We start from the raw sequence: 24,726 nt of genomic DNA, 5'->3' as shown, positions 1-24,726 counted from the left end.
TAAAATCGGTCAAAGAAGGGAATAACACCCAGTCCCGAGGAATGTTTGTACGGGCGACAGTCCTCACCCTATCCTACGACCGAAGCACTTTCAATAGGTTGATACACACAGTCTATTTAGGGAAACATTATTTGGTAATTTTTGTAATGAGTTCTTTGAATTGAATGTGTAATAACAACTCTTATTTAATTTTTCTTTTAAGTAATTTTGAATTCATAATTGAGGTTAACTTTTGTTAGATTATTACTGAGAAAATCATTGTGTTTAACGCTATAATAATTCCAGAAAAACATAACACAAACCTGAATAATGTTTTCCTTTTCTTGAATTTTCCGAGGAATAGTGAAATCTTGCCCATTTTAAACGTAGTCATTAAGTCGGAACTAATGCATACGAACAGGAGGGTTGTCCCAGATTTTGACAATATTGGGGGGCTTTATGAGGAGAGCCCGCCAAGCGGAACATTGTCGCGGCGGCAACCTGCCAATAGTTTTAAGGAAGAAGATAATAATAGTCCAATCTTTTTACTGAAGAAACAGTAACTATTATTTCTTTAATCTTGTTTACATTATTACCATGATAGATATGTCAGTGTCTGACTGATACATATACGAGTATATACGGTAGTGTAATTATGTGTCGGTTGTGAGAATGTAGGTCATTGAAGATTGTTGAGAGGAATACTAATGTTATTACTTTTATTTTGTTTTATAAGTAATTGTTAAAAAATGGATATAAATAATATTGTTGCTTCATTTAAATTGATAACAGTTAAATTATGTTGGGAAATATATTTTTTGTAGACATAAACTTAATTTGTAGCATTTGTTAAATTGAAAATCATCATTCAGGTTATAAAAATTCTAAAGCATACTACTGCTGTAGTAAGTATTTTAGAATTACCTATTGCTTATTTGTATTTTTAATTTTCTATCCCCTATACAGTTTATTTGAACTTAATGAAGCACAAAATTTGTCTCGATATTATAACTTATATTATGTATTGAAGGTTCAGTATCAAAAGTGTTGACAGAAATATGATAGTGGAACAGCTGAGTTCACAAAACGGTTCATTGTGTGGAGGTGCAGCGGTGATTGCGACGAAGAGGGTATGTGTTGACAGAGACATGATAGTGGAACAGTTTAGTTCACAAAACGGTTCATTGTGTGGAAGTGCAGCGGTGATTGCGGCGAAGAGGGTATGTGTTGACAGAGACATGATAGTGGAACAGTTTAGTTCACAAAACGGTTCATTTTGTGGAGGTGCAGCGGTGATTGCGGCGAAGAGGGTATGTGTTGACCGAGACATGATAGTGGAACAGTTGAGTTCACAAAACGGTTCATTGTGTGGAGTGCAGCGGTGATTGCGGCGAAGAGGGTATGTGTTGACCGAGACATGATAGTGGAACAGTTGAGTTCACAAAACGGTTCATTGTGTGGAGGTGCAGCGGTGATTGCGGCGAAGAGGGTATGTGTTGACAGAGACATGATAGTGGCACAGCTAAGTTCACAAAGCGGTTCAGTGTGTGAAGGTGCAGCTAGGTGTGCAGCGAAGCGGATATTTGTTGACAGAAACGTAATAGTGGCGCAGCAAAGGTCACAAAGTGGTTCAGTGTGTGAAGGTGCAGCGAGGTGTGCGGCGAAGCGGGTATGTGTTGACAGAGACATGATAGTGGTGCAGCAAAGGTCACACAGTGGTTTAGTGTGTGAAGAAGCATCGCGGTGTGCGGGGAAGTGGATATGTGTTGACAGAGACATTATAGTGGTACGGCTACGTTCACAAAGCGGTTCAGTGTGTGAAGGTGCAGCGAGGTGTGCGGCGAAGCGGGTATGTGTTGACAGAGACATGATAGTGGCACAGCAAAGGTCACAAAGCAGTTCAGTGTGTGAATGTGCAGCGAGGTGTGTGGCGAAGCGGTTATTGTTGACAAATATATGATAGTGGCACAGAAAAGATTGCCGTGATTGCATACTGAACAATGTTTTTGTTTTTCTTTTTCAATGTTTATATAATGAGAGAACTGGACACTTCTGAACATTCTTAAATATGAAAATAAGACTCTCAACACTTGTTAGATTTCTGTTTAAAAAATATTTATTGGACAGCACTTACATTTTAAATCTGACCCAATCACAAAAAGTTCTTCTTATTAACGTAACAAGTTTGACATCAACAATTTGTTTAATATTAAAAACCTATTTTAAGGATTTTGAAGTAGAAGGATAATACAGTATCCATTTACATTATAATTTTTATATACCATCAATGTCTTATGGAGTAGCAAGTGTTTATTTCTGTCTCAAACTGGTTTCTCAATTAAATCACCAGAACAATTTAGAATAATAATACAAATATTGTATACGTGAGAATACAATTGCACAATTGAAAAGGTGAACGGTGCACGTTTTAAACATAATAAATAAAGACAGGAACGATAAAACTATAATTTTACGCGGAAACCAAATCTTCTGGTAATCGAAAAAACAATAAATATAATTATTTGATATTACGCGAGCCGGAACACTGCGCTCAACTGCAATCCGACCTTCCATATTTAAAAATTGTTGTTACCGTTTCATTGAGTAATTTGTACAAGCTCGGATATAATGTTTGTGTGTATTGTTTAACAAGTAGATGAAAACCTTAAAATACCAATAAAACGAATTTTTAATTCATCTTTAAATTTAAGTTTGAAATATTTCTAAGCTTTAACATGATTTGCGTCGTAATTTTTTACAATAGGGTGTTTACAATATTTTCTCAAACAGGTAATTATTTAGTCCTATTTTTCTGAATGCGTATAGTTTATACTGTATATTGGAATAACTACTATAAAGTGCTAAACAGTTTTGAGTGAAGATGACAAACAATATCGTTGGCTGTAGGACATATCCGTATAGTATGACAGCAAGGCGGTGTGCAAGAGTGCAGGCTTACATCTGTAGTAGTGTGTCGAGCACTCAGCGACCCAGTACCTGCCTGCAGCTAGCTGTAGGAACATTGTCGTATAGTATGACAGCTAGCCGGTGTACAAGAGAGCAAGCGGACATCTTTACTCGTGTGTTGAGCACTCTGCAACACAGTACCTGCCTGCTGCTAGCTGTAAAGACATTGCCGCATAGTACGACAGCTAGCAGGTGCACAAGAGAGCAAGCGGACATCTGTACTCGTGTGTCGAGCATTCAGCAACCCAGTACCTGCCTGCAGCTAGCTGTAGGAACATTGCAGTATAGTAGGACAGCTAGCCGGTGTGCAAGAGAGCAGACGGGTATCTGTACTCGTGCGTCGGGCACTCATCAACCCAGTACCTGCCTGCAGCTAGCTGTAGGAACATTGTCGTATAGTATGACAGCTAGCCGGTGTGCAAGAGAGCAGGCGGACGTACATACTCGTGTGTCGAGCACTCAGCTACCCAGTACCTGCAGCTAGCTGATGGTCTGGCGGACGCCTCATATATCACCTACCCTTCGACGTTTGATGGGTTTGTAGGTCTCTTACACAAGTCACGAACCCTCACTCTGCTACCGATTGTGTTGTTTAAATAACAGAAGCTATCCGTGTTGTGAAATAGGTTTCCTGTAATTTACAAAATATAACTGCCAGTGTTTAAATTTGGAGATTTCCTTAGTATTATACAACGAAGTAATAAACAATAGCGATAACGGAGCTCATGTTTCAACAATTTAACTACCTTCTACCCATTTAATTTAAATATAGTTTATTTAATATTTGATAGTTACGTTTATAGTTAATTTGTTAATATATTGCTTTATATTAAACAATAAAAAATATAAATTTATAATTACCTATTATCAAATGTGCTAAATCGTATAAGATGTCTGCTTATGCCTAATTGTATTAGTTATTTAAATAAATACAAAATAAATTCGTAAATTATAGGAAGTGTGATAAATAATGAACTAGTTTGTTTAATACTATTAATATATATATATATAATATTTATGGGCCGTACATAATTGTCAAAAAAACAACATTTACAACGAATTTGAACATTTTGTTTTATTTTTATAAATAGTTTGATTTGAAAATACAAGTCGAGAAATGTTGTAAAAATAAAATTACTATTTTTGTACAAATATATAGAATGCCAATTAATTAATGTGTACATGTACAGAAATGAGATTTTTACCCAAATGTAGGTCTTTTAATGCTACTTGGTAATATAGCATCTGTTTATAAGCAGCTCTCGTATCTTTTGGAGCGTCAAGGTTAAGAAAGTCACTGAGACAAGCTCTGTGTCTGTCCGGGCAGGCCAATTTGGCAACACAGCATGTTTTTGGTTGGATGATGCTAAGTAGTGGGCCGTACAGGCCACGCCCTCAACGGCCTTCTTTACAGCACTCTGGTACTGATAATCCTCTGGTAGGGTGAGAAAGAAGTGGAACTAGATAAAATGTGATCTCCCTCTAGTTTAGACTGATAGTGTTAGCCCAATGACTTACAGGATAATAAAATGTAGATTTTTTTAATCGTTATTGAACTCCTGTGGACACGGTTAACTGTAATTAAAAAATATACTACAATAATACAGGTTCAAATACGTATAGAAACATTATGACAAAATTAATTTAAATACTTCCAAACCCGGCCTCCGTGTCCCCAAAATGCGCCTTTGGTCTTCTTAAAGACTGGAAAATAGACCCTTAAGTTCTTGGGGGTTGAATATGTGTGGTTACAGTTGGGAGAAAGATTATATTTTAATTCATTTACAATTCAAGTAAGTATGACTTCTGAAGTGGTTAAGCATTTAAAAGTTGTATTGTATGGTGAATTCGTAATTGTATTCACGGCTTTTAACCAATTATTATATATAACGATAGGATAATAATTCAGTAACTGATTTACAAATACTATTTATATAGTATTTAAAGTGGTACTATACTGTTCTAGAATGGTAATTCTTAATTTATACTACATTTAGATATGCATGTGTATACGTACAGAAATATAACTATGTATATTAACTATGTTAATTGCATGCAAAAACGCAAGCAGGTAATACAGCACAGTTACCAATATAAATACGGTCCAAGTGTGGTTACAAATTAAGGACAGAAAATTTCGTTCCTAGTATACATCAAATTTTTAACAAAAAGAGGTTTAAATATCGCTTCAATTTAGAACAGCAATCCCCCGCAAATTAATTACTTGAGTTCTGAGGAAAAAAGTAATTGTATTCCTTTGTTCATTAAAGGAGATGTAATTAAATCACGTTCACTTGAGACGCTGAACAATTACTAACACTCACTAAGTTAGAACTTTAATTAGTGTTATTTATCGCATCAATAGTGGGTTATTACGGAACTGTTGATGAGACAAGTAACATTTTATGGAACAAGCAATGAATGTTTCTGCTCATTCATGAAATGTGGCCTCTAAACGAATATAAGGTTTCTAATGGTTAATAAATATAGCGAAATTTTAATACTGATAATCTGACAACTAATACAAAAATTCGGTCAAATAATAATTCATAATCACTTTATTCCGTGTTTGACAATATGTAACATTGTATTGCAATAGTCAAATGCATAATAAAATATATCCTAACTACACATTCACTCACAGTCATACTTACATCTCTAGTATGAGTTGGCAGGCCTGGTCCTACACTAATTGCTGTGTGGTATTTCGCTGCTTGTTTAATTTTATATATTTAAATAATACGATCCGAGTGCGGAGTTTAAACGAGTTCAGCGTTTACTTGAACTGTGCCCGCGGCCGTCCGGCGCCACTAAATACTCTGGATTACCGTAAGTAGTAATGCTTGTCAGGATTGGCGTTATCAGTGAAGTGTCTATTCTTGGAAATATCGGCATGAGTGGGTACCTGCAGAGACGCAACGCTCAGTCGGCGCATGCGCACTAGAGTCTTCCAGCAGGCTGCCGCCGCACGAAATTCCCCTGCCGTACCTGCAGCTACAGTGCAATAGCCTAGCCGCCTGTCCAACTACGGCGCGGTTTCACTTGCGCCTGCATTTTATGGACGGCAATCTTACTACATATCTACAGTGCTGATTGCCAATGTTCTTTTTCAGGAGTACTTGGAAATCAGGTATTCCTTCCTGACTGTAATAATAGTGTTTTTAATAGGCACATTTATTTTTTTGTTTTCTTCTGATTTCGTTTTACCATAAACTGACAATGGTGGTAACTCGTGCAAAGTTAACTTGTGAAAATTTGGAAAGTGTATTAAATACTACAAACAATCTTGATGACATCTCTGCAAACATTGTCTCCGAACTCTGCCTAAATTGGAAAAAATTGCAAGCTAATTGTCCGGACCCTAGACTGCAGGAATTGGAAAAGGGTGTCTCCCAACTTATTAAAAAACTTGACGAAACTTCGAGCATTATCTCACATCTCGAGTCTTTGGTTGAAACCGGCAAATCAGACATTTTATCTCTCGAAAATAAACTGTTGGAGGTGAAAGGTAATAGTCGAGCTGCAATGAACGACTCTTTACACGCCCAAGATGTCATCACTGAAGAAAGATACTCTATTTTAAAAGATAATATGTTGTTGAAAAATAGTTTAAATTCATGTAAAGGTACTTTAAATCAAATTATAGGCGAAAATCATTATCTCTAATCCCTAATTATGGAGAAAAATGCCACGGCTAATGCTTTTATATAGAAATTAAATATTTGTGAACAAGAGAATTTAGAGTTAAATAAGAAGGTAGTTAAGTTAAGAGCGCAGCTTAATAATGCTAATGACTCTGTATGGAAAGCTGGGCGTTGGCTGGATGACAAGATTCTGGATTCTTATTTTGATGCGTTTAATGACAGCAATAAGGCAAAAGCCTTGTTTTTAGGTCCCTCTGTAACACAAATTATTAACCATGGTAGAACTGATGTTGTAAAGCAACAAATGAAAGATCTTTCTTTTTACTCATTTGACTTTGCTTTGCTTTGTATAAATAATAATGGAGCGGAACTCAAGTCTGACAATGGCACTCATTGGAGTTTACTTTTTATTGATATTAATGCTAAGTCTGGTCACTGTCTTGACTCTCTTTAAAACACTAATTTGGGCATTGCCAAAAAGATTTTTGTACATAAATTGAATTTTGAAGAAAACATGTTTTTTGTAACTAAATGTAGTCAACAGAGCAAAGATTTTGAATGTGGTATACATGTCCTTGTGAATACCAAGCTTGTCTATGACGGATATTGTAGTGCTGTTAGGATAAGTAACACTTCTTTCAATGATTGGTGTATTTCTTCTCACATATTTGTGCCTCACCCAAGTGGTGTCAATGTAAATAGTAATAAGGGGACCTCCTCTGACATTCCTGTGGTAGGCCTGGAACGAAATGAGGCTGTAAACTGTAGCTCAGTTAAAAGCATTAGTAATAGTAAATGTGACTCTGTAATGGGCAAAACAAAGGTTAAGGATAATTTTTGGACAAGGGTGGGTCCCAATCATAGCAAACAACTAAAGTCCAATAGAATACAAGCTCAAATAAAATCTAGTTTTGTCCACAAATATCCGTTTGATGTATTATTACCTTCTGGTGACCAGGAGGAAGTAAACTCTGCCGTAGTTGGTGTAATAAGAAATGTATCTGGTAAATGGAATGTTAAACGGAAGAGAAATACCAAAAATAATAAGTATAGAAAGTCCTCCAAAGGTAATGTTACCTCAGTTACACAAGGTGCTAAACATAAGCCTAGTTGTATTGATATGAAATGTTGCAGTAATGTTACTGAGGTAGTTGCTAGTAGGGCTGACTTGGGGGTCTGTTGTACTCCTGGAGAGGCCGGCTCTGATTCATACTCAATTGGGTGTCTATCATCCGCGGGGGTGTTGGTGATTGGGGACTCTTTGTTGAGGTACGCGGGTGCCCCTTGTGCTGAGAATGGGGCAACCGTTGATGTCTGTCCCGGGGCAAAAATAGTACATATTAAGCAAAAGCTTTCGGGGTATGGGGCTTCCCAGCCGAAGCTTATCTTCATTCATGCTGGGACAAATAATCTGGTAAATGGGTACAATAGGGGTGCTGGATATAATGGTGGATGGGGAAAGAAGGCTGCTCTCCACAGCATGGCTGATCTGCTGAGTGTTGCTAAGGGTCAGTTCCCTAAATCTAGGATCATCTTGAGTGGAGTCCTGAAGCGAGGAGACATCAGCAACTCATCCATTTATCTTTTTAACGAGCAATTAGATCTCATGTGCAATAACTTCGGTTTGGTTTTTGTTGACGCCAATGACTCAATAAAAAGATATCACTTGGCTCGTGATGGTCGTCATCTTAACAGAACGGGGAACCATCTTCTCGGCAACTTTATTTTCTCTCATATTCAGGAGGGAGTGGATGTGGTGCCTTCGGCGGTTAGCTCTGTACCTCTTCCTCTAGCGCCTACTTCTTCGTAGACCGCAACCTTGGACGGTCATCCCTCTTTGAATGTTTTGCCTTCAGTGGCCAGCTCTATACAACCACCTCTATCTCCCACCTTGTCGGGAAACGCCGTCATAGGCCGCCATCTCTCTGCAGATTAGCCCATGTGAACATTCGTTCAATTAACACGGGGTTCGGTGAGCTCTGCTCTGTGGTTGAGGATTTTAACTTTGATTTCCTGGGTATCTCAGAGACCTGGCTTACTCCTGATATGTCTTCGGATTGTTACAGTTTGAAGGGCTATTCATTTTGGCGTTTTGATAGGACGTGCGGCCCTGGCTTGCCTTCAAATGGCGGCGGTGTCGCCGTCTACTTCAGGGAAAGATTCGATATGAAGTGGATCTATCTTGATCATATTGATGGCCGGCTGGAATACATATGCGTGTTGGGAAAAGTTCAGGGATTACGCTTGTGTGTCTGTGTTGTCTACAAGCCTCCGAATATCCCTTACTCATGCTTTGCTTCTCTGTTCCACGCCCTCTTCATTGACATGCTCTCTCAAGTTGATGAGGTGATTTTGATGGGCGACTTTAATGTTGATCTTCTTGGGAACAATAAGCCGGAGTTCAAGTATTTCAGGAATCTCTTGGCATCGATGAACCTTGCTCAGATCGTCAATGAGCCAACCCGCGAAACAGACAATACCGCAGCCTTGATTGATCATATCAATTCCCTGAGCAACATGACTGTTGGTGTGGTTGACACGTCTAAGATCTTGGATGGTCGAGGCAAGCGTATCACTGACCACAAGTTGGTTTTCTGTGACTGCCCTTGCAAGACTAAGGAAAGGATGAAGGAAAAGTTCATTTCCTACAGAGAACTGTCAAAAGTGGATCTGCAAATGTTTTCCTCAGAGCTTTCCTCCATTGAATGGCATGGGATTGAACTTCAGAGTGATGTTGACGATGCTGTGGATATGTTAACCGCGGGAATTATGCAGGTATTTGATGCATGTGCTCCATTGGTAAAAAAGCGTGTGACCAAAAGGAAGGCGCCTTGGCGAAATTCAGAAATAATGCTTCTGACATGCACAAAAAACCAATTAAAAAAAGATTTACTTTGTCGTAATGATGCACGTGCGAAAGCGGCATACTGTAGCGCACGTAATAAACTGTAGCGCCGTTATAAAGGCGAAAAAGATTATTTTGCGGCAAAGTTAAAGTGCAGTGACTCAAAATCTTTCTGGGCAACCATGCGCGCAGGAGATCTAAAGGTGGGCACTGCTGGCGGTTCGGTATCGGTTAATATTTCCCCGGATGAAATTAACCGCTACTTTTCTGGCTTGGGCGGCGATAACAGTGTGAACCCGGAAAGGCTCGGTTTTTATAAGCACGCTACTTGCGAAAAGGTGCAAGATAAATTTCAGTTTCGGCAGGTGAGTGAGAGTGAGGTAAAATTATCAACAGTATCTCCACAGCGGCTTTTGGCATTGACGGAATTTCAATCATCATGGTCAGAGCAGTTAGTCCTTTCTGTATCGGGGCTATCACCCATATCATTAATCTCTCTCTCTCTCCTCTGGCCGATTCCCCTCCGGATGGAAAAAAAGCCTGGTCATCCCTCTTCCCAAAAATAGTAATCCTACTAGTGTGTCCTAGCTTAGGCCCATTTCCATTTTGCCAGTTCTGTCTAAGGTATTGGAAGGAATTGTGACAAATCAGTTGGTTTCCTTCCTGGAGTGCAGCGGTGTTTTGCCCGATAGTCAGTCTGGTTTCAGGAAGGATTTCAGTATGACATCTGCTCTACTAAGTTTGACAAGCCAACTGTTTTCCACCAGGGATAAGAATTTATGTAGTAGTTTAGCTGCTCTTGATTTCTCACATGCATTCGATTCAGTGAATTTTGATATGTTTTTGGCTAAGCTGCATTACTACGGTTTTGATCAGGTTTCAACAATGTGGTTTCGCTCTTATCTGATCGACAGAACCCAGGTAACCAGGGTGAATGATCGTCTTTCAGGGATTGCTCTCAAGGAGTCAGGGGTTCCTCAGGGTAGCTGCTTAGGTCCTATTATGTTTCTATTGTATACTGCGGATCTTAATCTTGAGTTATCATTCTGTTCCCTTTACTCCTACGCTGATGACACTCAGCTTGTGTTGTCATATCCTCCATTACAGTCTTCCTTGGCAATGCAGCAGATTAATGCTGATTTGTCGAGGGTCAGGCTCTGGGCTGACGATCACGGGCTTCAGTTGAATCCAAGAAAGTGTTCACTTGTTAATTTTTACCCCTCTTCAAATGCAGTCTTTCTTGGTAATGGACCCTTGGGAGTTTCCTTGGGAGGTGTTCCTTTGCAGGTTTCAGACACAGTAAAAATCCTTGGCGTTATTTTTGACAAGCAGTTAACCTTCTTGAACCATGTTCAAAATATCAATCGTGGTGTAATGAATAGGTTAAGAGTGTTGTTTAGGTTTAAGGGGTTACTCCAGGAGGAAGTGAAACTGAAGATTGTCAAAGCTGTGGTTTTCCCAGTTATTGTTTATGCTCTTCCTGTATTTGGTGGAAGATTGACCCTTGAGGGTGCGGTCCTGATTGATAGGTTACAGAACTCTGCTGTAAGATTTGTGTACGGCCTGAGAAAATTTGATGACGTTAGCCAGTATCGCCGTACAGCAGGGATCCTCCCGATAAAGTACATTTTCAAACTCCAGGTGGCTTGCCTTGTTCACAAGGTGTTGCTGACGGGAAAACCCTCTTACCTCAGGAGGATGCTACAGACCCGAGCTGAGATTAGGGACTGTCACACTCGGCAGGACGCCATGCTGGAGGTGCCCAGGGTCAGGCTGGAGATGAGGAGGAATGGATTTCGATACTTTGGCCCCCAGATATACAACAGTGTCCCTCACAGTCTAAAGGCTTACGGATATTCCTCGTTTAAGGACAATCTCAGACTGGCTTTGGAGGAGGAGTGTTTCACCTCTAAATAGCTGTGTAATGTATTAGATTAGTTTAAGTTAGGTTAGATTAGTTTAATTTTATATTTCTCGGATGATGATATAGATTTGTATGTGCCTTGATTAAAAATGTATGACTTCAGTTATTTTGAAAAACAACAATGTAATGTTGAAAATCGCTGCAAATAAAGACGTTATTATTATTATCTCAACATTCTCACGACACAATCACACAGACTTCGGATCCATGATTTTCAATCATCCCAACGGCTCGTCATGAATTCATCAATCGAGTAAAACGCTTTAGACACCAACAGGCGTCTGAGTCGAGTTTTGAATTGATTGAGGTTGTTGGAGTTTTTGATATCCTCAGGGAGCTTGTTGATTAGTCTGACACCCACCTGCTGAGGGAGGTGTTGCGATAATGCCAGTCTGCGTTGATGAGTTCGCAAGTTGTCCCTGCCTCTAGTTTCATATTGGTGAACGTCCCTGCCACTTATCAAGGCACATCTCGATCTGCAGGACACGATCACCTCAAAAACGTAAAGGCAGGGCAATGTCATCAATCCCAGCTGCCCGAAATATGCCCTGCACGACTCTCTATAATTCAGTTTTAAAATTATCCTGACTGCTTTTTTTTGGAGCCTGAAAACCCGCTTCATCTTGTTTTTGGCACATCCTCCCCAGAGTCTTAATCCATAAACAAGATGTGGATGGATTAGGCCGTAATAGGCCGTTTTTAGAACCTTTAGGGTACATATCTTTGCTAGGTGCCGTAGGGCAAATATGCCTGTAGTAACTCTAGCACAGATGCTATCAACATGATCATTCCAGGTCAATCCTCTGTCAAGGAACATCCCCAGAAACTTTGTGGAATCTGTATCCTCTAAAAGGGCATCATCCGCAAAGACAGAAGGTCGCATCGCATGATCATGCTGACGAAGAAAAAAATTGATGACACTTGATTTTGACTGGTTTGTTGTCAAGTTCAATTCTGTGAAATATTGAATGCATGCGTTCAATCCCACAAAAAATTTGATTTCCAGATCTTGTTTTGAATTGCTTTTGAAACAGAGAGTCGTGTCGTCAGCATATTGAACCAGTGCCCCAAGTTGGATTACTGAGTTCAATCTACAGACATAAATCAGGAAAAGGAGAGGTCCAGACTAGATCCCTGAGGGACACCATGAGCCATTTTTATTTTGCTGGAAACGACGCTCGAGATCATCACACGCTGATCGCGAACTTTTAGATAAGACGTGAGCCAAAAGTGTGGGAGACCCCGGACGCTACATTTTTCTAACTGTTGCAGCAGTGTCCCGTGATGCACACAGTCAAAGGCTTTGGAAATATCGAGGAATATGCTTAGCACATGTTCACGACCTTCCAGTCCATCGACAACATTGTCCAAAAGGCCGTTCACCGCGTCAATTGTGGATTTGTTTTTTCGGAATCCAAATTGTTCTGGATTCAGAATTTAGTTTTTTTCTAGAAAGCTTTCCAGTCTTTCATAGAATAATTTTTCAAAAATTTTGCTGAACACAGGAAGAATTGAGATTGGACGATAGTTCCTTGCAAGGCAAGGATCGTCTTTTTTTTAAATCGGAATGACTTTGGCAGTCTTTAAAGAAGATGGAAAATTTCCAGTTTCAAATGAGAAATTGATCAATTTTGTGAGCGGTCTCAAAATGTGCTTATAGTAACGTTTGAGTAGCCATACTGACATCCCATCGGCATCACTGGTTTTTTATGTGTTCAGCCTCTGTATGACATTTGCTACCTCCCCCTCCCACACAGGGGCCAAGGCCATGGATGCAACCGGATCACTGACTTCTCTTCCGTGTGACTGAGATTCTTTAAATGACGAGTTCATTGTAGCCACGGTAGAGAAGTATTTATTGAATTGGTTAGCCACTTGAAATTGATCTTCGTAAATTTTGTTTTCAATTTTGATTGCAATGGGTTGGGAAGACTTTTTTGAGTTTATATCTCGAGAAAGGTTGTTAATAATTTTCCAAGCAGTTTTTGAGAAATTTTCACAATTACCTAAGGCTCTATTGATGTCATAGGCTTTGGCGGCTCGTATGACTTTTCTATAGATCCTGCGGTATGTTCTAAAGAAAGTTTTGAAATCTTCGTTTTGAGTTCGAATAAAAATGTTGTGGTAGAATTTAAGCTTGTCTCGAGAATATATAAGAATTCCTTTAGTCAACCAGCCATTTTTCCGTGGTTTTTTGATTTTGTTTAGTTTTTTAAACGGACAAGCAACATCCAAATAATTATTGAAACTATTACTGAAAGCTTGAAACTTGTCCTCAACATTCTCAAACTCATTTAAAAATGCCCAAGACTCACGCTCCAGCAATTTATTCAGTCGGCAAATGTTTTTAAAATTGACAGATCTTGCAATTTTATATTTTGGGTTTTGATTTTCCAGCTTGCATCCATGAACCAGGACCTCCTGCGCAAAGTGGTCAGAGATCGCAGTGTTTAAAACAGAGACCGTGTAGATATGATTTTACACGTTTAATCCTGCCATCATCTAGGACTCTCCTATTAAGACTCATCGCACAGACTGTCCATAGGATTTTGAGTAGGCCCTCTCTGGTCCATACGTATTGATTAGTGTTGTGCTTTAATTAGGAACATGTTTTAGATGTCGTGTCATTTGATTGCAATATAACCTGTTTATGCTCTGGTGTGATTTGTTTATTTTCGCCTAGGTTTTAGTTATCTGTTCGGTCAGTAGTTATGTGTTGGGGTAATAGTAATGTGTTGGGTTACTTATTTACTTGGAGAAAATATCAGCATACAGATCACGAGACATAGTGCTACTGATTTCTTGTATCCCGAGATGAAGGCAAACGGTTTATAAAAACTTTTTACTTATTAAAATAATAACGAAAGAAAGTTATCAATATTTTTATCTAAATATTATAAACTGCTTTTAAAACACAGACACACACAAAAATCACACACACATCCAGGTTCGAGTTCGGGCGGAGCAAGTACTTTTTAAAATTTATATATATATATATATAATTATATAAATATATATTATATATATATATATAATTATATATATATATATATATATATATATATATATACATATATACGTAGTGGTAGATTTTGTCCATTTTAACGTCGGTACGTTATAAGTTTTAAAACACTGGAACAGTATATCTTTTTCGCTAAATATATTTGAAAAACAGTGTGTTTTTTAATGATACACACTTTTTATATACACAATGTTGTTTTGCTCATATTTTGCTGGAAAGAATCGTTATAAATTAATTTTAGACTTTGACCAGACCTTCGTAAGACGTGTATATAAACCGGATGAGGAATGAAAATAAATATACTTTATACGAGTAGGTTTTCCTATTAAAAATGAATTTGCAATTACGAGTAGTTTCGAACCATATACAAAGTAAATTATTGCTGATGCTTGCTCGAATGGTGTGCTCACGAAGGAAGGAGTTATGTTATGTTTATTTATCAATGAGGTACAGACTTGGTGTTTGATGTTTCTTGGAGACACGTTTGTTTACGAAGCCAGCTCGCGAGTAACAAAGTAGACTGGGAATTGCAGAGAGACTTAACTCCCATGTGGTATAAGTCTTAAAACACTTGGTAACAATATAGGGATTATTAAAGGGCTCCTACAAGCCCAAAAATACTAACGAAAATTTAAACACCTGAAAACTAGAGAATTAAGCCTCAGGGGGATATCCAGGTAACGTGTAACCTGGGAAAGTTGAACAATACAAATTTGGAAACATATATGGAGATAAAACTAGATCATATAAATTTACGTACCAGAGTCTTGAAGAGTGATATTGGAGGTCGTCTGTGTTACTGATGGAACCTGAACATAAAGTATCTTACCTGAGGAATCTTGAAGAGACGCAGTAAGTTGGCCACCTGGATGGAGGTGACACTGGACGCTGCGCCCACCACACCAGAGATCACTTTCCGTATCTGAGTCTTGTTGCAGTGATATTCGGCGTCGTCTATATTACTAATGGAGCCTGAAACAGTAATCAATTTTTGTTTTTGGATATCAAGGCAAGCATATAAAGTTTAATTTTGCACTACCTTATACTGATGTGTTACATATTTATCTCATGGAGGTTAAATTAACCATTAGAAAATAACTCTATAACCTTGCATGCGCTATTAATTATTTCGTTTGGATTGTACTAACAATTAAAAAATACCAATGGATATACAACTACAAGGATAATCTTAGCTTATGGCGGTTCAGTTATTAAAATGATATTTGTAGGATTACAACTACAAGACATTAAAAAATAGTTAACCATGGAAATATTTAGATATTTGACATTTTTTATGTTACAAAAATAGTTCTCTGCAAGATTAGAATGTACAGTATATATTCTTCACGTGTTAGACAAACCTTAAGGTCAATGGAACGTCGCGTCGTCCAAATAATGGTTAAGAACAATCTAAATGTCATGAACCTGAGGTATTCTTGAGGCTCCAGGATGATAGAATAGTACAAATCCAGTCACTGCATACCAAAAGTTCACTGAATACAGTCACACACCCACCAGAGTTGAGGAATGGTTGAAGAAAATACAGTATGGACACTTCCTGTAGCAAGCGCCATGTACTTAAGGTAAAATAACAGGATAGGGATGGTTTAGAAGATAAGGGTGTAAAAGGCAGCCGCCATCGGTCTAGGTTTTTTTTTCTTGATACAAAAGTCATTGCGTGTTAGGAATTTATTGGGTATGGTTTCTTGGACCTCAAAACATAGTCACTTTTTTAACATTAGGTCAAAAGTGACCAAAATTACTAGATGGTAGAATTTCAAGTTTGTAAGTCTTGTAATATTAGGAGTGTGGCCTCAATGAGCTATGTTAGGATTTCTTGTAAATGAGACTCGAAATGACATATATTATTTACTAGTTAATTTTAAACTTGGTACTTACATGAATGATGTGTACTCGAATAAAGGAGACTTTGTTTATTAAGGACGTGAGGTACTTTTGTGTTATCCGGAGACCACTAATTTTGAATGATTCTTTCTTATCGGGGACCAAAAAAAACATCGTTATATGTTATTAATATTTTTCCTTGTGTTGTAATGAATCTTAATACACCCAATGAATCATACTCGTTGTTGCCAAATCGCCTCCCAATATGCCTAGACGAGCAATCTTCAAGTAGTCCTAAACGCACGAATCCCATGTCACCTTAAAATAATTAATTTTTATTCTTTTAGTTTTTGTTTCCAAACATTTTCATGCACTTGCTTCATTTATAACTACATCATGAATGAAATGTATCTTCTTTTCTGGGATTTACCTCAAACAAAAGAGGAAAGTTTTTATTGGCAGAATAAATGTGACGATCGGGAGTAGCGGCGACTGGTGGAGATGCATTCAACTCAATCCTCGCCGACATCGCATCCTTTAGAGACGCAGAATACGATAACCGTTCGTCGTAACGACTTGTAAATTTCGAAAGAGGTTAAATAAATTCTATTCTTTATAATACTATAATATATTTTGGTTTCCAATAAGGAAATCTCGTCCAAAAATAGTGGCCTCCTGATACAATACTCAATTCTCGACGACATCGCTTACTCTTGGGAGGCAGAATATGATAACCGTTCGTCGTAACGACTTGTAAATTTCGAAAGAGGTTTAAATAAATTCTATTCTTTATAATACTATAATATATTTTGGTTTCCAATAAGGAAATCTCGTCCAAAAATAGTGGCCTCCTGATACAATACTCAATTCTCGACGACATCGCTTACTCTTGGGAGGCAGAATATGATAACCGTTCGTCGTAACGACTTGTAAATTTCGAAAGAGGTTAAATAAATTCTATTCTTTATAATACTATAATATATTTTGGTTTCCAATAAGGAAATCTCGTCCAAAAATAGTGGCCTCCTGATACAATACTCAATTCTCGACGACATCGCTTACTCTTGGGAGGCAGAATATGATAACCGTTCGTCGTAACGACTTGTAAATTTCGAAAGAGGTTAAATAAATTCTATTCTTTATAATACTATAATATATTTTGGTTTCCAATAAGGAAATCTCGTCCAAAAATAGTGGCCTCCGAATAATACCAAACTACCAGACGTGAGATATATGTTTCCTTGATAGGTACGTTCGTTTACAAGGTAGATTAACACCTGACCCTGAGAAATTACAATTAATTAACTATTACATTATTAAATACAACACAGTTCTTTAGTTATTAATTACTAGGATTAGTGAAGTTTATGGCAATCCCATTATGGATTAACTGTTATTTTCTCTTTTCTATGAAAAACAGAATAATTAATTGTATCAAACCAGTTCAAGGTTGAATCTATTAATTTCACTAATTTTAAATAAAATTTCTCCTAAACGTTAAATATTTAAAACACAACAAAGTGTACTTATACTTCCGTTTTATTAAGTTAAAAATTAAAAGTTAATATATAAGAATGGATCTGGATAAATTAATTTTTCCAATTGCTGAGGAATACGAACACGATTGGAGGCCATAACAGAACAAAGACATTCACCTATCTCTGAGTAAGGTGAGTGGAGCAGGGCTAAGAGTGATTTCCCAGAGGGGATTTCTTCGCTGTGTAGAGAAAGTGTTAGAACGGAAAGTTATCTCATTTCAGCAGTTTCTGTTGAGTTTTTATATCAAATCCATACTCTTGACACTCGCGTAAAAGTGTATTTAAACTGAATTTAGAATGTATCAATACTAAAATAATTTCTACCTTTGTATCGTTCCATCACACAATTTACAAGGTGAGATTAAAAACAAAGTTATGGCAGTCAGATTCAACTGAAAGTTACCGAGTTTAAATTCATTAATTAACAAGAACTAAATTTCGTCATCTAGACAGGGTGAAATTTAATTATTCAGAACATGGAACAACAACAAAAGATGTTACATTCACATAACTGCGGTCACTGAGGATTGTTGGTACAGAGTGGGAAATGAGTTCAGAGGCAGTTTTGACATACACAAAAATTCGGTCAGCGAGTAACGGTATTAAAGAGTGGGAGTCAAGTTCAGAGATGATTGTGACATATACAACATTGTGGTCAGAAAGGAATGATGTTACAGAATGGGAGTCGAATTCAGAGGCAATTGTGACATAGAACGTTACAGTCAGCGAGGAACAATGTTACTGAGAGGGAAGCGAGTTCAGAGGCAACTGTGATATACATAACATTGCGGTCAGCGAGGAACGGTATTAAAGAGTGGGAGTCAAGTTCAGAGATGATTGTAACATATACAACATTGTGGTCAGAAAGGAATGATGTTACAGAATGGGAGTCGAATTCAGAGGCAATTGTGACATAGAACGTTACAGTCAGCTAGGAACAATGTTACTGAGAGGGAAGCGAGTTCAGAGGCAACTGTGATATACATAACATTACGGTCAGCGAGGAACGGTATTAAAGAGTGGGAGTTGAGTTCAGAGATGATTGTAACATATACAACATTGTGGTCAGAAAGGAATGATGTTACAGAATGGGAGTCGAATTCAGAGGCAATTGTGACATAGAACGTTACAGTCAGCTAGGAACAATGTTACTGAGAGGGAAGCGAGTTCAGAGGCAACTGTGATATACATAACATTGCGGTCAGCGAGGAACGGTATTAAAGAGTGGGAGTCAAGTTCAGAGATGATCGTGACATACATAACATTGTGGTCAGTGAGGAATAATGTTACTGAGTGGGAAGCAGGAAAATGCCTTTATTTTTTAAACATTTTTATTGCGAGTATTAAGTGTATGAATGGATGAATTTAATTTCATAAAATGGTCCCAGAAAATTTATAGGTTTAACTAAATGTTGAAAACAATGTATAGACTAAATAATTCGCTAAGCATTAATTATTGTCCAATCAACGCCACCCCCAGTTAGTTATTTTATTTTTATGTAAAAAATATTTTATTATTAATTCAAAACTTTGCCAAACATTTTTTTTAAATTCCAATAAAGAATTCGCTCTATAAACTTGTTTTATTTCAACTCACATTGTCAAATCTACGTACGTATCCTGAAGCTATGTCACCACGGTATTATTGAGCATATTATCCATTATAGCAAGTCATTGCGGGTGTAATAATCAGACTGTATGTTACTTTGAAGCAAACCTTGCAAATTGTGTTTCCTCTACCGGGTATAACAAGTTTGTAATACAAGTTCAGAAATTTTATCACGTTACATTCATGGCCATTGAAGTAAAAGAGCAAACTGCTCCACGGCACGTTTCTATTGTTATCGTTCACAAAAGGTCGAGAGCGAGACAACTTTCCGGTGTGGGTACTTGGCCGACCGATCTAGGTCGTCTTGTTGTAAACTAGCAGGAGGCAATACACGGCAGCAACTGTGTTGATCACAGCTCCCTGACCGAGTGGTAGGTTTCATATACTGGTTCTTCTAACTCTATAATGACAAATTAGGGATACCATTTAATGAAAATGAAAATTGTACTTTGACGTTCAATATTATACATTTCATAATATAACAGAAAAACATTCCGAATATACCAATGTTTTCACACATAACATAAACTCAGTTGGACGGACGATCAGATGGCAATGACGTCCAATAATCGATAGCAGTGATCTCAGCAGATTAGTGAATCCATCAATCGCTTACGTTGTGGTATCCATCCATCTTCTCCCTCTTCAATTGGGCGCGAGCAGGCTGCAGTGAAGTTTGTACTGAATAGTTTTAATACTTACCGCGTCTACGTAAAGAGTTTTACACACAAAAAAAGCATTTTATTTATAGTGCAGATCTAATGTACGTAGGTTTCCAGGTTTATTTTTTTGTAAAATTTATTAAAGGCAGTATTGCACGCATATGCAAGATGACCAAACACCGATTATCATAAGTCTTTCTGTTCCTTCTCCTGAGTGTATCCATTGTGCCAATTGTAATATACACTTGTAAGAGAATTCTGCTTCAAATCTGAAATTAGGTATGTAATGCGATGTTTTCAATATAATTTTTCTGTAAGAAACCGAACACTTTCGTTTATTTTAATGTGCTTCCGGTCTATGGTATTTCGGTGCCGGTGTCTGTTCAGAGCCTAGTGCAAGAGTCTGTGCAAAATTTACCTTTCTGAGACAGCGAAAAGTTGGATAAAATATAATTCTTCTAGGAAATTTAACCCTATTTCAGGCCCTATACGTCTTATATAATAAAATATATTTTCTTTTCCAATATGAGGCATGAGGCAAATGTTTTTATAGACATTTTAAACATATTTAGGCCTAGTTTAAAGGTCCAGAGGCTTAAAGTTTTAGAGGAAATGTGATCAGAAAATAAATAAATTTGTATGGATTTTATATGTTTAGATCCAGCTCTAGGAAACCTACTTCGCTCAAAAAGTGCTTACTTCCTGCGCTTGCAATCTACTACCTGTATAAAGGAAAACATGGAAAATCCTTACTAGGTTCATACAACAGTAACATGAAAGTTTTGTTTGTTCGGACTGCAATCTGGGAAAGATTTCCACTTTGCGGTATGGCAGAGATTACACCTGTTTTTCTTTTGCCACAGCAACAATTTCGTTTAAAAATTTCCAAAAATATCTAGTTTGAAATATCGTATGAGCAAATATTAGCAGCTGTATTCATTAAGATGGGTTAAAATTATTTTCTTTTAATAGTATTTTCTATGCATTAAATAATTTGTTTAAATTAGTCACTGGTGAAATAAGGGTTGAATGTTAGAGAGTAACTTTGTCTACGTTAACTGCATTAGACAAGCAACCTATACATAATATTAGTAATATTTAAACGCGAACAAAATTTTCATCCTCTTTAACAAAATTAAACTGAAACAGTAAACCGCTGTGTGTGTGTGTGTGTGTGTGTGTGTGTGTGTGTGTGTGTGTGTGTGTGTGTGTGTGTGCGCGCGCGCGTGTGCGTGTGATCGTAAAAAAGGTAAAAATCAACTATGGAACAAAACATACTAGGACCAGAGTAAATTACAACTGCCATAATTGTACATTTTATAACAGAAAATGTCAGAAATATAATTCACTCCAAGAAGAAGTTCTAATTCAGTTACAAAACCAACAAAGTTATGTGTGAAGCCGCAGATAACTGATAATAATATGATAAATGTGAAAGTTACTTTGTTTGATTGTTACGCTTTCACGCGTAAACTATTCAACGGATTGCACTGAAATTTTACTTTGACATTCTTAGAGTCCCGGTTATATAGACCTATTCTAAAGTACCTCCGGACCACGCCCCATTGTTTCCAAAAGTTACTAAAAATCCCATCTTGATATCTAAAGTTCCGAAATATTAATTGAAAACACTATTAGATGTAATCAACTATAGAACAATATAATTCTAAGACCGGAGTAAATTACAATGGCCATAAATATACACTTTTCGACGGATTTTCTTTATCGCAACAACAATGTATACTCAACATTGTCGTTGGCAATATTCACTCAAACCACAATTGCTCATCCACGTGCTAAGAAACTGCGTGAGGAGCCGTGGCTTACTGCAAATGGGCTCACAATGTAATACATTAGACAATAAACACAATTATTTTTTTATAAAAACATTTATTAACGTATCTCATGTTACGTCAATATTATGTTGACGAGAACTTGGGTTTCTGGGGTAACTGTAATGATTTGAGTGCAATTTACGTAACAAACGAGATTTCTAGGGAGTATCGTAACAAGTACGTTTCCTACCACTAACCTCAATTATAAACTATTTTTAATTAAACCCACGATAGTTATATTTTTTGGTTTCTGAAATTATTTTTCTTATAGAAAAGAGCTTTGAAATTACATACAGTGTTAATTTATGTTATATTGATACATGTCATAAAGTCTTGCAAGTAAGTAGGAACGACGTTTTGTTTCTGAAGAGTTGTTTTGCGTTGAAAGGAAAGTTAATAAATAATAGTTTAAAAAACTAACGCTTTTATAGCTAACCAAACTAAAAAATAGAAAATCACCTCAAAATAAAATTATTATAAAATTTAACTTATTAACAGAATAAATTAATTCAGAGTAAAAAGCGTAGGGTGCATTTTACTACATTTCATAAGTCTCCTCTCAAAGATAATTACCGATAGAATGATTGTTATATTTAATATATATCAAGCACCCCACGCTTTTTACTTTTTTGATTGACTATGAATGATGTTTTGCCTCCTACTACCATAATATAAACTCTTTGCAATTAAAAATTATTTTCTATTTTTTAGTTTGGTTAGCTATAAAAGCGTGTTTTTTTAGTTTTTTAAACTATTATTTATTTTTCATTTTTTAGTTCGATGTATCAATTAGTTTCTTGTGGAAATGTGGTATTTCTTACGAATCATTCCGCAATCTCATCATTTCGTTTAAAGATTCACTATTGCGTGGGGTGTTTCCTGTTAACTTAGAGCAACCAAGTTCTTCAATCGGAATACCGTCTAAAGATCTTACACGACTAAGTGCTACATAGGATTGTCCAGCAGCAAACAAGGATGTCGGGTCGGACAGGTTTTTGCCTGCTTGGTGCGTTTCTATCATCGGTGCCCCATTAAGGGTTCTGTCTTATTAATAGCTACTAACGGGGAAATAGCAACCTGCATCGCCTTAATATGACTCCTCGAGCTTGCACTTAAGATGTCGGCTCTGATCCCTGGAGACTCGGAGCTTCGCAGTTCTCTTTAGATTAATTATTGTCGTAAAAATCGAAGGCTGGCATCTAAGCTACCAAGGAACTGTGGCTGTTTGAAACACCTTTGCCGGACTTGAGGATTATGTATGTAAAGTATTTAATAAACTTAATGTGAAATTAAAATAAAGATTTATTCCAATAATATAATACACATGGTTAACAAAACTTAAAAAACTCTGGAATGACTGACCACTTTTACAAGTAATGTGGTCAGTTAAAATACAAATATAAAAACAAAGTTACTTCTTGATTCCAGGTCTAATGTTCATGTTGCTGCCAGTTGAGCCGCACTCTGTGGCGTCTGTCAGACTTAGCTGACTCTATTCCATAAGGTAAGACTTATACAAAACTAACTATAACTACAGTATACAAATTATGCATTACTTAGATTACAAAATATGAAGGGACAGCTAATTATACTAAAACAAACATTCTTAAAATATTTTTAACATTAAAAAGAATAAAAATAAATAGTTAAGCATTTAGGCCAACATTTGTTTTTAAAAACGCAATATCGTGATGACTAAACAACCAAAATTTTACTTTCAGACTAAAATGCATTGTATTATTAGTTTCTTTAATATGTTGAGGTAATCTATTGAAAAATGATGGTCCACTATATATAAAAGAATTAAAAAAAAATGATTTATTTACTTTAGAATTCTGAAATTTCTTCTATTTATATTTCTAGTTGCATATAAAAGATCAGTCGTTCCGGTATTCCCACTCCGTAAATAAAATAACCTTAGGATCTTAAATACGTAAAGATGTTGAATAGGCAGTATTTTTAAATCTACATACAATGGAAAAGAACTGTCTCTCTTTTTCTTACCTAGTATTATTCGTAGAAAGTGATTTTGAACAACCCTTAATTTGTCTATTAAATACTTATATGTCCCTCCCCAACAAACTAATCCACATTGCATTCCAGAATCAATTAAAGCAAAATATACTAAAGATCTCAATAGGTCTGTGGAGCAAAGACTTTTCAAAAAGTAGAATTTCTTAATTGATGATATTAATTTTGACAACATTACTTTAATATGTGACTCCCAATTTAGTTTTTCGTCTAATCTTACTCCTAGATATTTGAAAGTCGGCACTTTAGTGATGTTATCGCAACAACAATTTACCATTAAACAATCCGTATCGTGATATTTTAAATCTGTTACCAAGTCAAATCCCTTAAAGTCGAAATTGACATACAGGTACTTTGTCTTATTAACATTAATGACCATTTTATTTATTGAACACCATTTTCTAAGTGACCTCAAATCGTCCGTAATGTCATTAGATAAGGTTTCGATATTTTTATTTGAATAGAAAAGAGCCACGTCGTCTGCAAAAGCACTGGGATTTCCCTTAAAATTTATCTCTAACATGTCATTTATAAAAATTAAAAATAATGTAGCAGAAATTACAGATGCTTGGTGAACCCCGGCTGTGACGGGTAGCGGCTCAATGAGACACTCGCCCACTCGGACTCTCTGCTCCCGGCCCGTGAGAAAACAACAGAACCAGCTGAGAGCCACTCCCCTCATACCCGCGGCCACCATTTTGGTTAATAATATTTCATGATTTACCAAATCAAAAGCTTTCCTAAAATCATTAAATAAACCGGTCGATTTATTACTACAATTTAAACTATTATAAATTAAATCCGTTACATTAACAAGGGCGTCTT

The 24,726-nt window shown here is 36.9% G+C and overlaps 1 protein-coding gene across 1 annotated transcript in view; it reads right to left on the bottom strand.

Moving 5' to 3' along the window:
- LOC124366242 (metabotropic glutamate receptor 2-like) overlaps positions 1 to 24,726 on the bottom strand; it is a 153,711-nt gene that overhangs the window by 88,042 nt on the left and 40,943 nt on the right. The window contains exon 3 of the mRNA XM_046822637.1: positions 15,211 to 15,353. Within this exon, the coding sequence (XP_046678593.1) occupies positions 15,211 to 15,353 (143 nt within the window). The remainder of the gene's footprint in view (positions 1 to 15,210; positions 15,354 to 24,726) is intronic.

Source organism: Homalodisca vitripennis, chromosome 7 (genome assembly GCF_021130785.1).
Source record: "Homalodisca vitripennis isolate AUS2020 chromosome 7, UT_GWSS_2.1, whole genome shotgun sequence".
NCBI lineage: Eukaryota > Metazoa > Arthropoda > Insecta > Hemiptera > Cicadellidae > Homalodisca > Homalodisca vitripennis.
Note: the sequence above shows the minus strand (reverse complement) of the source record. Positions and strands in the feature narration are given on the sequence as shown.